Below are 16,507 nucleotides of genomic sequence, written 5' to 3'. Positions count from 1 at the left end.
AAGATATTTTGACATATGGTACCTTAGATTAGTTTATTTTTTGTTTAATTTCATTAATTAACAAAAATTAATTTGGAAACCATGACAACATTGAACTTACTCGGGTTTCGCGGAAAATTGTTCTTGTGTTTGAAATTTCAATCTTTTTGCATCCTGCAAATTTTTAAATATTTTGGCTAATCAAATGTTAGTTTCGCATATGCTACCTTAGATTAGTATATTTTTTGTTTAATTTTAATAAAAAACAAATAAATTTATTTCATGGGAAACATGCCACATCGAACGAGCTCAGACTTTGCGAAAAATTGCTTCTCGTGTTTGAAATTTCAATCTTTTTGCATCTTGCAAATATTTAAATATATTCACTAATCGGATGTTATTTTCATATTTGCTACCGTAGATTAGCATATTTTATGTTTAATTTCAGTAAAATATAAGTTTATTTTATGGGAAACATGAAAACATTAAACTTAATTCGCGAAAATTTGCTTCCCTTGTTTGAGATTTCAATCCTTTTGCATTTTGTAAATATTTTTATGTTTTTGGCAATTGGTAGTTATTTTGACACTGCTACATCAGATTAGCTTATTTTATTTTTTATTTTAATAACTAAAGAGTTAAAGAATTTATTACCTTGGTCTTGTTTAATTATTTGCTTATTTATTTTTGCAATTTTGAATGATTATCTTTACCTAATTTTTGGTCATAACAGATTAAAAAAAAAAAAATAAATTTCAGCAGTTGAGCGCCTAACAAATTAACTTAAAGTTTGTATTTTAAATATAAAGTTGATTTATATAATTTTATTTATAAGTACATCATTTTTTTTATGTCTGCTAAAATAAGGTGTATAACAGGGGTGGTTGTGTTATGATTATTCACCTGAAATCCAGTAGTGCTCGTTTTTATGCTTTTACCTCCCTATATCTCCAATTTTCCCCTTTTCCTCAAATGTTCAAAATTACTACTTTATTAAGGTTGTGGGTACTTGGAGCTTACTGAAAGAGGCTTTAATCAGCAAAGGGGTAGATAGCTTAAGGAGGGTCATTCATCTTCATTTGGATCTAATAAATTGACCAAGGCCCAGTGCCTGTTGCTGGTTATCAACAGGCACTGGGCATGGGATTTCTATGCAGAATATTTTGACTTAATAAACTATTTTATGAATTGTATGCATAGCAAAAGTTATTGTTGTACATATGTATATTCAAGTAATAGGGTCTTAGTTTAAAAAATTATCCCCCCCCCCCCTCGCCCCATTTTGCTCTTTGAAACTTTCAGGTAATTTTTTATGAACTCACAAATTACAATTACACCTGAATATTATTGCCTTTCTAAATTTAAATTCTAATTTCAACAATAACCCATTTTTTTCCCAAAATATAATTACTTTTGTCATAATATATGTCAACTTCTTGGGAATCTTTTCAATTTCGAAATATGGCTCTATAAATCTGAACTTGCACATTTATTGTCTATTGCAAGTTAATCAATGAAAGCTGAATAGGCTCAAGTTTGCATTCAGAGTATTTATCACTACTTAAGCTGCTTTTGTATATTTTGAGGTGTAGAGACTGCACTGTGGACTTTCATAAACTTTTCTTACTTCCTAATTTTTAAATTTACTGGAGGACAGTTGAAATGCCTTATTGGCTGAACAGCTAATAAATACATACGAATAATTGATTTGCATACTTATAAATGATTTGCAAACGTAATATTTTTAGAACTTAATAGTGCAAACTGAAATAACTTGCTGGGTAGTGTTTTTGTCCTAACCACCCTTATATTGTAATAAACCACTGTATAGATATTGGAAATAAATGTTGAAATCGGGGGGGGGGGGGGGGTGACTTCAAAAACTCATCTCTGGCAATGCCATTGAACTTGGGTATTTTAGTTTCTTCCCATAAAAGTTAAAAGCACTTATGAAAGGTTTTTTTTTAAGTATTAATTTGCTGATTCTAGAAAATATACAAACCTCTGACTGCTGCAACCTTTGAAAAACCTCAAAATTAAACCTCTTGGTATCTGCTTCTCTTTATGACCAAACTTTTCAAACATTTTCAGAAAAACTTTCAACGCAGTAGATCTTTCATCAAAGCGTCTCTCGTTGTAGAAAAAGCAATTTTGTTTCCCTATACTTTTTTGTATTATTGCCTTATTTCTATGTGTTTGTAGTAAATGAAATCTGCATACAATATTTTTAGTACCAATTTATGATATTGCCTTGAAAACAAAATTTTTTACCTTGAAAAGTACTTGAAAAGTGCTTGAATTTTTTTCTGCCTAAAGGGTATGAACCCTGTTGTCTTACTGTGTTGAAAATAATGTAAGGCATCACAACTGACATATTTTGTAAGAGTTTCTCTCTATTATCCAAAAAACTAAAGTAGTTACCTTGTATTAAAATTAAAATGATGGTTGTTATTTTTTGCTTTTTTTTTTCATTTAAGCAATCTCCCTTACCACCTCATGGAAAGTCAAATTTTTTGAAGAAGCAAAATATGGATTTTTATCATATTTGCTTTTAGAACTGGGTTTAAAAAAAATCCCTAAAACTACAATTTAAGCACTTATTGTTTTTCAATAGTTTGCTTTACAATATGCACTCATTCTATTGTTAAAAGGTTTTGGCTCTAGACAACTGTTGTAATTTTAACTTGGTTAGGTAAAGAAAGGGTAGGGTTACAATAATTTCAAAAACTTAATCTGGACACAATGATTAAACCATAATACTGAGGGGAGTGGAGAAGTAAAGACCTTGTATTATTTTTGTCCCTCGACATCTGATAACCTCTGGGCAATTTTTACCTTTCATAAATCTTTTTTTATATATTTTTAATATTGTATTTATGTTTTACACAAAATAACATAAAATATCCAAAAATAATAACAATCGAAAATTTATTTTAAAACATTTGGATATATAAAATGAAAAATTTATCGACTTAACACTTGATACTAAAATAAGACTATTTAAGCAGTAAACCTCTCTACCTTTGTGCAGAAAGAATTTAAAGATAAACATATTTCTGGCTTTTGAAAAAAAAAAAAAATCACAACTTCAAAACATGTTTTTCAATGTTATTTGCTAATTTGTCACTTTTTAGTTACTAAAGGACAGAAAGTTAGCATTAATCAAAAGCATTATTATTTTTTATTAAGAATGTCTAAATCATTGAATTAAAAAGGACAAAAATTAAAACAATATTAAAGTAGCAAGCATTAAATCATATATGTATTAAAATTGTATTGGAAACATAGTGAATGTGCTGTAAGTATTTCAGGGTATGGTCATAATTTAAGATATAAAAAATATCCAGATGGTGGGCTCATGGGCTGGCTATTTTGATTGCTTTTTACATGCAAATCCTGATGCCAGCAAGATTATACAGAGTAAAATTTCTTAGATGATAAAAAAAAAAAAAAAAAAAAAAATGGATTACCAACTTTGAATCTGGAAATTTGAAAAAAAGTGAGATACCTGGATGTCATCACCTTCAAACTAAAAAGGCCAAGGTTCTGCTCCATGTTTGGTTATGAAGGAGAAACAAATAGTTCTGATACCAACATGGACTTAATTTAAAATCTTCTATCAAAAATAGATTTAGAAAACACTACTGATTGAATTTACATTTTAAACATACCCTGCAACAATTTTCTTCACATTTGAAATATTTTAGTATTCAGATTAATATAAAATGTTTAACTATAAAGGGATCTTAGAAAAATAATCAACTTATTTTGATCAAACATTTTTATTCTTTCTCTCTTGCCTTCAGTTTTGTTCTAAAAATGAATAGCTGGTAAAGTGTATATAAAAATATAAGGAAAAATGCTTAATGAGCAAAAAAGTCTTTGATAATATTCTTTCAAATGATCATTGTTTTATTGATTTCTATGATTACACTATTGAGGTAGTTTCCTGGTTAAAAACAAAAACTTGAATAACATGTCTCTTAGCAGAATCAATTTCCTTTTTTTCCCTTCCATGTTAATGTAATAACTTGTGTAAATATAATGTAAATCTTATGTTATTGAGAAGTCTGATAACATTTTTGAATTATATTTTTTAGGTATTACTTCGAAGTGACAAAGGAATTGCTAATTTTTCGGACAGGTCTTTACTGAAAAATTTAGGACATTGGTTGGGCATGCTTACACTAGCCAAATGCAAACCAATTTTGCACATTGTAAGTTATTTAGATTTGCTTATTTGATCAAACATTCCTTATTGTATGTGTTCTGACATTTAATTCTTTACTTTGTGTAAAACATTTATTTCTGTTTTAAAATGACTAAATAAAAAGATTAATGGAACTTTTAAATGCTTTCTCTCTAAATGTCTTAAAAATTCATGATTGATGTTAAAAAAAAAAAAAGTAAAAGTAAACATATGTTGACTGTTAAAGCTGTTATTTGTTAGAAAAATTAGAGATTGTCTCCTTTTCAGTATGAGAAGCATTGTTATTTTCTCTTATTTTATTTTAAATTGAAAACAGGGATTCTCCCTTCAACCTCATAATTTCCTTGTGCGCTTAAAAACTTGATTTATGCACAAATGAATTCCAGTATTTTTTCTCCCTTGGCGATTTGTAAAATTTTAATTGTATTTATTTTATATAGGATATAGATGTAAAGTCACTGTTGATTGAAGCCTACCATAATGGGCAACAAGAGCTGTTATATGTTGTACCATTCGTAGCAAAAGTTCTGGAATCATGTTCGAAGAGCAAAGTAAGTCATTTCTTTAAAATTAAATAGTCTATTAAAGTGTTCTCACTTAAGTGCAAACTCTTTATTTTGCTGCATCGCAAAACTTCTTTTTGTTCATTCAGGATCTGTTTGATTATTTTTATGAAATATACAAAATATATATGGTTTTATTTGCAACTTTTAACTTGTTTTCAATTAATTTCTTTTCTTTTAATGAGTTTACTTTGTACAGTAAAACTCCACCTAAGGGACACCCCTCAAAAGCGGACGATTTTTAATTCCCAAGTCCCAATGCAAATAACATTATTAAACCCCTGACCTGCGGACACCTCTCTATTGCAGACAAAAAAATTTGCCCTGTTAGTGTCTGCATTAAAAGGGATTTTACTGTAATTTTAATAGTATAACATGTTAACTTTAAGTGTACTGCTGTAAAGATTTTGAAAGCTTTTAATTTTGTTACATATAATCTTACATGTAGTTCAAATAACCTGTTGTAGCTCAAACGATTGTTTTCGAAAATGCCGTGAACAGATTTTGGTACCAATTCAACTTTGAGTACTTCAAATGTTTCAAAGCTTGTAGCTTGCTAAAAAATGAACTATTTCAATGAAAAAAGTGTCATTTTATAGGATTTTGTCTGTTTTTTTTTTTTTTTTTTTTTTTTTTTTCAAAAATGTAATTTTGTATGTAGATTTTCCAAGAATTTCAGAACTCGTTCATCTCGGAAATTTGCTATTTTGGCTCATTTTATCTATCTTCTTGGTTACGGTTACAAATTGGAAAGGATAGTGGATGGTTCTATGCTCCACTTATGCTCTTTTAACACCCCCTTTCATTTGGCAGATTAGATCAAATTCACCCTTTATACATGTGTATGCATATAAATACACACATTAGCTGTAAGTTATGGATAATGCCGTTACAGTGAGCGTCGGGTAATTGAATCAGTCACTTTAATGAATCAATTCCTCAAAAGTAAAATGAGATACAGTTTTAACATTGAAAAATGGCAGAATATTAGGATCAAACTTGCCACTTATTTTTGAAATTTTTGTGAAACAATTTTAATTTGTCCCTGACATTTTGCATCATTACCATCCAACAGTTTTTACTCTTTTATAACCACTTGGTGGCGCTATTAACCCAAACAGTATTCAGTTTTAGTAGCAGCCACCTTAAGTTTGTTTGAAAAGCAAAAATTTACTGTGTGGAAAAGTTCATGCATCTTGCTTAGGTGTGTAAATATCAAATTAAGTAGAAAAAATTTTATTGCTGTCATTACCATCCATATCCATTCATAGTTATTTTAAACATTATTATGTATTTTTGTTTTTTATTTGCTTACATTAGATGAACCATTGATCAAAATGTGCAAAATTTTTAGAATGGTAACTACAGTTTAGTTCATGCCAGGTAAAATAAAGTGAAATATCATTACCATCCAGCACAATGTATAAAGATTTGGATGGTAATGACAGACTGAGGATGGAATAAAATTATTTTCTTTGTTTTTTTAATTATATATACATTTTTACCTCCAAATTCAGTGCATTGAATTGTTTTTTAATATTTTGAATACATAATTTTCTTAAACTTTGTAAAATTATCTTATATGATAAATACCTGTTGGGCAGTGGGTTGCTGTTATTTTTAATGGTCAGACCTTAATGTGCAGGTGTTGTTGATTCAAACCAAAGTAATAGTCTGGTTGTAGTTTTACCAAGATACATATTTTGTCTTTCTAAAAAATACCAAATTGCATCCTTTCTGAAAAATTCAAAAATTAAAAATTCAGGATTGCAAAATTCAACATTGCAGAACAATGAGAGAATGACCCATGTATTATATGAGGGATTTCACTGTGCGCTTATGATTGTTCTTTTTTTAATTTTAGGTATTTAAGCCCCCAAATCCATGGACTATGGGAATTATGAATGTTTTAGGAGAACTACATCAAGAACCAGATTTAAAATTAAATCTGAAGTTTGAAATTGAAGTTCTTTGCAAAACATTGAGCATCGATATTAACGTTAGTAGGATGCCCTTTTTTTCATTAAATCTGCCTTTTACTCCTTTAAATGTATATATTATGTTTCATGGTTTATACTTAATTTCTTAATTGAAAATGTAGTTTATTAATGTATTCTTTTTTATGTTTATTTACTCTTTCTTCATTTACTAAAATCATTATCCAACTTATTTTCTGTGTCAGTAACAAAGATGTATTCTTTAGGATTTAAAACCTGGTAATATACTTAAAGACCAAGAACGTTACTTGAAAATTGAGCCACAGCTGTCACCATTGCCAAAACATAAAGAACAGCAAGTTATAACTGCAGTAAACATCCAAGTTCCTCAGCAGCCTTCTCTTGGAGCGGTACTTGCAGCTCCTCCCAATCCTATTCCTAATAATGTTTTACATGAAGAAAACTTACAAAATGTATCTATTAATAATAGCCCTCCTGCAACTATTCAGGCTGCTCCACTTGCACCATTGTCAACAACAATGCCTCAGCCTCAGTTTTCATATGGAGACATTAATATTTTATCTACTAATCATTTGAATCAACATTTACTCATCAATACACAGGTAAGTTTTTTAAATAGTTTTTAATAGAAATGAATTTAAAATATATTTGGAAACCGAAATTAATTTGTGTTGTTGAAGGTGTTATAAATTTAAAAAGATCTTCATTGAATGTATAGTATTCTTCTTAGGTGCCATCAGTGATAATTGAATAAAATAGCTTTGTTTTTTGAAAAAACAAAAAAAAAAAAAAAACATTGGCATAACACTGGTGCACCTGAAATGTTATTGCTAAAGGCAGGTTGATAATACATTGTTTAAATGAGAATTTTGTTGGGACCAAAGAAAGTATCATTATAGACAGACAATATTTTTATACACAGGTTTCACTGTATTAGAAAGTTAAAGGAGAAAAATTCTCTTCAAACAGTTTCACTCTAAAAAGGCACTAAATGAAAAATGTTTTACAAAATTTTGAACGATCTAAAATCCTTGAAAAATGCTTGAATTTTATTTGTTATTCAGTTTATAAATCATAAATCATCTTGGCATAAAGACTTTGAAGCAACTTAATGGATTTTCTGTTTCAAAGTTTCAATGAATAGCATTTGAATTTCAAATCTTAAAAACTTGCAATAAATGAGAATTTTTGAAAATTTTCAATATCAACAGCTGAGCATTGTTGACAATTTTTCATCCATTTGAAAAATTGAATTTACATTTGAATTTTTTGACAAAACTAGTTTTTACCCCATTACGCCCCGTACAATTTGTGAAATGTATGAATTGACTAATTGTTAAGCAGTTATATTAAGCTGCAAGTCCTAGAAAAGAATCATAATTATTTATTGACTTTGTGACTATATTTTAAAAGCATATTTGTATGTTTTATCAAACTAAACTTTTTTGCGTCGATTATCAGTTTTTAAAAGTTGATTAGTTTAAAATCATATTCTGACTGAGATAAAAATTATTCGTAGATTCCTCTGTTTCAAGCTCACAATCAGTTGAAACAGTGTGTTAGACTTGCTGTTGAAAGAGCTGTGCAAGAATGGATGGTTCCAGTTGTTGATAGATCCATCAAAATTTCTCTGACAACTTGTGAGCAAATCATTAAAAAGGTGAGTTTTTTAGGTTTTGCAAATTTAGCGTAAAGAAAAAGCATTGTGAAATGAAGACAATCCCTCTAGTGTGCATTTCCTTGTCTTTCTGTTTTAAGTAGTATTTGCTGCTTAAAGGTATAGATGTGAATTACCACCAGTGTTTCAAAATGTAATTAAAATGGGAAACAAAGTCTCAGACTTTGTTTCTTGACATAAATGAGATTTTTCAAAAAATATTACTAGCTGACCCGTACGAAGGATTTTGAAGTTTGATGAACTTTTTGTTCTCAATAAACTTACTTTTGAAGTTTGATAAAGTATTAGGAAAAATTATGACGGTATACACCCACAAAAACACTTTTGAAATATTATATGTTTTCCATTTTTTTTTCTTCTGATTTCAATGCGACAATGCAATTGTGTTATTTTTTATTTTTTAATACCGCCTCTCCAAAAGGTTGAGATTATATATTCACAGATATTTGGACCAGACTTCACCTTTGTTTTCGGCCGTTTGTGATTCAAACTCCACAACCTTCGCATTATTAGCATGAAACTCGAACCAACAGAGCGAATGGGGTTTTGTTTCAGGATGCAATGTGTTCAGGAGTGATGCGTAATGTAACACAATTTTTTTTTTGGAAAAAACAATAAAAAATAATCGTGAATTGTCGTTTAAGTTTTTGCCAAAAGCTGTGAAACAAATCTTTAAAATGTCTTACTTAACTTATGAAGTTTGATAAAGAATGAAGGAAGTTGTGGTGTTTCCACAAAAAAAAAGAAACTTTTAGAAATAATGTAAATAATTTTTGTATATACAGTGGATCCTCGATTTTACGTATTCCGTCAAACTAGTTATAAAAACGTACCAACTGTGAAAGAGTAAAATCAGGGGCAATACTAATATTGTTATCATATTGGTTCAGAATTGACACTTACCCAATGAACTAGTGAAGGAAACGTCTAGTCTTTACTTGTTTTTTGTCTTACATTTTATTTTTAGTTTGCGCTAAATGTTTTTGCTAATTTTCTTCTTTGTTGGCTTTTGCAGATAAAAATTGTTTTAGAGTTCTAATGTTTTGAATAGCTTGGTCAGCTATAGGACTTCTGCCATTATATCGTCTATGTCATAAACGTCTTCACCATCATAAATCTTACATTAGTAAGATTTGTGATTTGATGAGACAATGCATGTGTCATCGACTTCAGAAGAATTTCCTAATAAAGAGGGTCAGCAGCTCTGGTTCTCAACTGTCGTGAAGAAAAATAGAATGATCGGAGAAAACCTCTCTCATTGGCAAAGGCGATCAGATAATAAAACGAATGCTAATGCGGCTTCAAACAATGATAAAACAAAATTTGTCTTGAAAAAAAGAAAACCAGAGGGGGGGGGGGAAACCTTGTTTGGGTCTTGTAGATGAAAAATGATTTTTATTTTTGTAGAAAAATGGATATTCTGAAATTAGTAACGCTGAATCCGGGATATTTTAACACCATCAGTATAGCATTAATCACTAAACAGAAGAAAATGACTTCAAAAGCGAGCTAGTGACCGAAACGGGCAATATAAAACCAGGTCTCCGCTATACATTCAGATACTCACAATAACAACTTGTTCACAATTCCTTAATCAACCAAATATTAGCTAGTGTAGGTACAAGCTGAGTTCAATATTCTTTTTGTTGCTGCTCGTGAAAACGTTTCTTGTCTTGAATTTACGCAAAACCGTGCGCATGAGAAGTTTCATGTTTGTCTCATTATGTAAAGTTGAAAAACATTAAAACTAGTTTTTGCTTACATACCAGGAAATATTTCTTACTTTTTACAAATCATGTAAGGGATCTATTTTGTTTTCTTTTAACATTGTTTTCTTTAGGATTTTGCACTGGATCCAGAAGAATCACGTATGAGGGTTTCAGCACATCACATGGTTCGGAGCTTAACTGCTGGGATGGTTATGATAACATGTAGAGACCCTTTATTTGTAACTATTTTAACAAACCTGCGTAATGCTTTCTTGGCGACATTACGTGTAAGTAAATTTAAAATTTGTTGTCTGTATACTGTAATTAGAGCTTGTATTTTGTATATATATGTGTACATCATTTTATATTTGTTTATTTATTGTTATTATTTTGTACAAGTTCTGCTTTTCCTGTCAGATACTTGAGTGAATTCATGGTAAATTTAAGCTTCCTTGTGTCAGTTGAAAATGAAATTCATATAACAAAATATGAAATACATAGATGTTTTTTTGGGTGATGTACTCTAGGGTGGATCGAAAAAAATGAAATTTCGAATCTTAATTTGGAATACCAAAAGCTGTGCATGTGTAAGAACAATACACATGTAAAATATTATCAAGTTTGAAAAACTCCTTGAGGGTCCTACCAAGGCTTGAATTTCCTCAAAAATAGGAAAAAAGGTCAATTTTCCAAAATTTTTATGAAAATAATAAGGTTAAAAATTTTTGTTCTAATACCATTAAATTGTTTCCTTTTAACAGGCTTTTCATGTATCTCCAAAATTATTTACATTCTTTGCAGTATTAGGTTCGCACACAAGTTCGTAAAATTTCGTGAAATTTCCAAAAACTGACTTTTTTCAAGCCTTTTTACACATTACAATATTTTTTCTTTTTAAAGTCTTTTTTTTTTTGCAATGACTGCAGAATGCAGTTTTAAATGGAAATGAAATCATACTTTATTATACTAACAGCCCAGCACCTACGACAAGGAGCGTAATTTCTTCAAAGTGGACCAGTGGTAAATTGTCGCACCTGTCTAGCAATTTACCTATTGGTCCTGCGAAAATTAACATGGGCCAGCAGTTTCACCATCAAGTAATGTGAACAGGTGACGCAAAGGCTGCTCGCGTGCAGTTCACAGATTAACCATGGGACAGGATGTCCAATTTTATTCTCTATGGCCGCAATTGCACCGTTCTTTTTTCTGATATTCGTGGCTTTGCCATCACAGCCAAAAGCTAAAAGATCCTTAAGGCTTAAAGAAATTTTCAGTTCAAAAATTACATTGCTGTTGCGACATGTTTTCCCGTTCCAGAGGTTGGCGTCACATGACTTAAATAAAGAGAATTGGAATTTTCAACCATGGATTCCTCGCTTATGGTTCTTGGTGTGTATCTGTCTCCAACCATTTCTTTTTGTCATAGTTTTGTCTTTTCGGCTATCGAAAAATGTATTTTTCAAACCCTTTCACTTCTAGGTTGCAGGTCTTGAAGAGAAGCACGCACTTCGTCTGTGACACCTGTGACACTTCTGTCGCTGTCTTCGAATTTAATTCCAATCAACGACTTTAGAGCGACAATTATTTATCATTCTTTGTAACCAATGCACTTCTCTCTATGTTTTTTAGTTAATACAACTAAATCATTTTGATAGTTTACATCTAATGTAAAATGAGTAATAAATTTATACTTAATACACTTGGGTTGGCAGATGGAAAAGGTAGAATGGAACTCGAAATGCAGCCATTTGTTTTTAGTGGATGCTGGACTGTTAATGTAATAAAGTTTAACTTCACTTTCGTTTAAAACTGTATTCTGTGCAGGCGTTTTAAAAAAGAAAATTGGACTTTAAAAGAAAAAATATTGCAATGTGCAAAAAAGCTTAAAAAAAGTCAGTTTTTGGTTAATTTCGCAAAACTTAACGGCTTATGTGCGAATTTAATGGTGCAAGGACTGTAAATAATTGTGAAGATACATGAAAAGAGTGTTCAATGGAAGTATTTTAGCCGTATTATAACAAAAATTTTAAACACTAGTATTTTCATAAAAATTTTGGAAAATTGAACTTTTTTCTATTTTTGGAGAAATTCAAGCCTTGGTAGGACCCTCAAAGAGTTGTTCAAACTTAATAATATTTTACAAGTGTGCTGTACTTACACATGCACAGCTTTTGGCAGGTATTCCAAATTAAGATTCGAAATTTCGTTTTTTTTCGATCCACCCTAATGTACTCTATTCTAGATAACTCGGAGTGCCAAGGAAATGTCTAAATTCTTTGAATTTTATTTTGTAGTTTGAGTTATGAAAAATTACCTCTGCTTTCTCAAATGTTTCGGACGCAATAAAAACTTTAGGATTAAAGAGTTTAAAGTTATAAGGCTTCGAGTTATCGAGAGTTGACTGTTCATTTACTTGTGAAAGTTTTTTTAAAAAAGAAGCTCAGGACGAGAAATGTAAGATTTTAAAGAAAAAGTTGCTTTTTTTTATTTTATGGTTTTAAGTATTTATATACATGTATACATATCTATTAATTGAGAAAAAATATTATTTTTACTTATATGTTTCTACTAATTAATAGTATTGATATCCCAAGTCTGTCCTGTGTATACATAAATTTTAATGAGAAAAGAAGCAAATAATACTTAGGTGTTGTAGAGTGAAATTAAATTATCCTACATCTTCAACTACCCAAGTTAGGGTTTTCATGTGCGTAACTGAACATGAAAAACTTTTTAAATACAAAAAGCACTGGAATCTATATTTTGTAAATTTCAGTATACATTATTTCGCGAATTTTTCCTAAGTGGAGTAAACCCTTTTTTTTTGGGGGGGGGACGGTTTTTTGCTCAAGATTTTTTTTTGGGGGGGTTGGTTAAATCTCTACTTTTGACATGTATCTTTATTAATGTGTTGATTGACAATCCGGCACTCGACCAGCATTATAGGGGCTTAGTTTGACCCCATCCGCACTGAAATTGCTACTATGCTTATAACAGAAAGATGTATACTCTTGATGAAAAAAAGTTCAAACAAATTTATTTAAAGTAACAGTTATTGACATGTTACATTAACATGGTAGGAATTGAAAACTTGTAAAACTTTTTAAGCAATGACTTACTATGAGGTCTTTTGTATCAAAATCTAGTCAATCTATTTTTCAAAATTTTACTGGAAAGACTGAAAACACTCACAGGCAAAACAGATTTTGACGGCAGTTTTCTACCAGATTGAGTTGTCTATGCTCCAAATCTTTTATAAGCATGATAGTATCCATCAAATTGCATAAAAAGAACTGCTGGTTTGATACTGATATGCTTTCTTTTGATAAGCAAATATTCTTTATGCATTTAAATTTTTATTTCTCTATAAAACTTAAGTTGTTGAAGTTTAAATGCTTTTAGAACAGTATTAAAATTTAAAAATATTCTGTGGATTGGTCCCAGTCCACAGAGGAGTGATTGGGAAACTGTGCTGTAAGGGTTATTGCCAGAGCTATAACACATTTTGACAGTTTATGACATAATTTTAACTCAGCAATATTAGAAAGTGCTGTAATTATGTTTTCTCTGACCCTATTCACTTTTTGTAAAGCATAATGCAATAATAAAAATGAATTCTTCTCTCACTGAAATACAGTCTTGAAGTTTTTTTCTTTTTTTTAACGAAGAAGAAACAGCTTTTTTGTGTAAAAATAGTATTTTTATGCATCAAATAGGCAAATTGCCAAACACAATGTATATAATCATTCCCATGAAATATTTTTTTTTTATAATTTTCAGAATGCTACTCCTCAACAGAAAGAAATGACAGATCAAGCTGCTGAAATAGTTGCACGTGACAATTTAGAACTTGCATGCTGTTTTATACAAAAAACTGCAGTTGAGAAGGCTCTGCCAGAAATTGATAAAAGATTAAGTTCTGTAAGTTTTTTAAAAAAATTTTTAACCCCTTTTTTTTCATCTAGCAATTGGCTATGTTAGAAAAGAAAAAACTCAATGCTTAAAATGTCTTTACAGGAATATGAAGCACGTAAACATGCAAGGAGTGAAGGTAGAAGGTATTGTGATCCTATGGCATTAACTTATCAAGCTGAAAGAATGCCAGAACAAATTAGACTGAAGGTACTAACTCTTAATCTATCTTATTAAAATCTGTGCACATCTGTCTCTGTCTGATCATCTTCTTGAGAACAGTTCAATGTTAAGAGTCGAACTAGGTACCAAAAAGTTTAAAGTTTTATAGTTCTCAGTCTATTTTTATAAGATTTTGATTTACAGAGATTTTTAAAACATCATGTAACCAGGGTTCATACGGGTCATGGAAATCCTGGAAAGTCAGGGGGGGTGTCAAATTTCAGACCTGCAAAAGTCATTGAAAATCGAAATTTTCGTTCAAAGTCATGGAAATTTATTTAAAGTCACGAAAAAATGTCCTGGGCAAAGAGAAAGTAACAGAAGCCTAAAGAGCATTAGAAATATTGAGTGATTTAACAGTAAAAGCTATTAAAACTGGAAAATTGAATAATCCCAAAAACAAATCTGAATTTTGAAATCTCATTGCATCCACTTCTGTAGCAGCCATTCTTCTTTTTTTGCAATGTGACTTTAGTGCTTCGACATCACTCCCTTTGACTTTGCCATTATTTTGACTTTTTATATTTTATTTTCTGTAGTAGGGAACTTGCACGTTCTTGATTTTGCCCTGCCCACTCAAAAAAAGCAATTTAATTGCATCTGAGTTCTTTACTCATAAAAACTTTATTATTAAATTTATAAAATTTATCTTAATTTGTTGAAGGTTTTAGAAAATAAAGATCATTAATCAGGCAATAAAATACAGAAACAGGGAAACTCTTATACTCGAAAACACGGCCCTCAAAACTAATCCATGCTACCCACTGCTACATTCAACGTCAGGAATCAACCATTATGTTCAAAAATTTCTGAACCAATTAATTTTTATGCATTAAAAATATAAATTAATAAATAAGTAACATAGTAAGTTAAAATATAAATAAGTACATTTGAATCTGAAGATTCATTCACTGCTGAATTTTTAAAAGAAAATAAAGTAGCTGGTTTAGAAATATAAATTTACTAAAAAATGTGGCTTTAATTTAAAGAACCAAATTACTGTCAAGTTATGTGGATAATTAAATGCACTGTTGACACTAAAAGGCAACTTTATTGAAACTTAGTAATGATTCATTCAACCTTTGTCCCATTCATTATCATTCTGCCTGTTTATAAATCAATTATTAGACATTTAAGCATTATTATATTCTAAAGAAGAAATAACAAAGTCAAAAAAGCACAAAAATTGCAGATTAATGCATTATGCATTAATCTGTATTGATTTTTGATTAATCTGCAATTTGTGCTTTTTTGATGTTATTTCTTCTTTACTGTTCAGCACAAAGGTATATTTATCTTATTATTATTATATTCTATTCACTATATTTTTTCTTTACTTAAATTTACCTAATGAAAACAAGTAAGAATAGTTTAGTTTTTTAGGTGCACACTGATATTTTTTCAAGCACAAGTGAGGTAGTGGCATTCACCTAGAAGTTTTGCTATTACTAGTTTCCAAATATTGGCAAATTTGGTATTAAATGGTATACTATTCTCGTCATGTAACAAGATCATGAACATTTTTATGAAGTCATGAAAAAGTCTTTTAAAAGTCATGGAATTTTTTCTTTTAAATAGATTATGAACCCTATCATTCATTCGCTTACTCAGACAGCTGTGGGCGCAAGGCCGAAGCAGTGGCCTTGAGCGACAAATCTAGATCCTTAGGGGGCTAGTATTTCTTAGGAGAATTTAACTGTAGATTATTTTGTATAATGAAAAGTTTCTAAAAGTATATATATATATATATTTAGTACTAGGTAACCATTGTTGTGGTTTCAAATAGTTTTTGACCACATCGGGAGAAGTTAAAAAACCATGATTCTGTTCTGACAATTCAAATATTTTGGCTGCCTATTTCAAAAAAGTTTCAAAAGTTTTGTAAGTAGTAAGAAAAAGATCTACAAAGAGAGGGAAAAAAATGGGAAGAAGTAGTGTTTATTCTAGTGTTTTAAAAACTCTTAACTGCTTTGTGTGTGTGTGTTGATTCTGCCTTTTACATCTGCCTCACCTTTTACGTTTCACACAAAAATTCCCTCTAAAATTTCCAACATTTTAATTACTCACAAACAAATTTTGAGTACTTTTTTATGATGTCTGTGCATATTTATGTAATGTATGTACCTAAATAATAATAAATACCCAACTAAAATAGTACTCATTCAAAACCGATAAACGTCAGTTGCCATCAAAATCCATGTTGACCATCCCCAAACACTTTTTGTCAAGTTTTTGTCATGGGATCTGTTTGTACTTCTCTCACATTACTCAAAATG

General features: G+C 30.1%; 1 protein-coding gene across 1 annotated transcript in view; it reads left to right on the top strand.

The window, feature by feature from the left end:
- Positions 1-16,507, top strand: part of LOC129225121 (CCR4-NOT transcription complex subunit 1-like) — a gene marked incomplete in the record, with an annotated part of 91,796 nt that overhangs the window by 36,622 nt on the left and 38,667 nt on the right. Inside the window, 8 exon segments of the mRNA XM_054859682.1 lie at positions 4,080-4,196; positions 4,630-4,740; positions 6,617-6,751; positions 6,956-7,312; positions 8,230-8,370; positions 10,229-10,384; positions 13,878-14,018; positions 14,115-14,219. Coding sequence (XP_054715657.1) covers positions 4,080-4,196; positions 4,630-4,740; positions 6,617-6,751; positions 6,956-7,312; positions 8,230-8,370; positions 10,229-10,384; positions 13,878-14,018; positions 14,115-14,219 — 1,263 coding nt within the window.

Source organism: Uloborus diversus, chromosome 6, assembly GCF_026930045.1.
Source record: "Uloborus diversus isolate 005 chromosome 6, Udiv.v.3.1, whole genome shotgun sequence".
Lineage (NCBI taxonomy): Eukaryota > Metazoa > Arthropoda > Arachnida > Araneae > Uloboridae > Uloborus > Uloborus diversus.
This window is presented reverse-complemented; position numbering and strand designations above follow the sequence as displayed.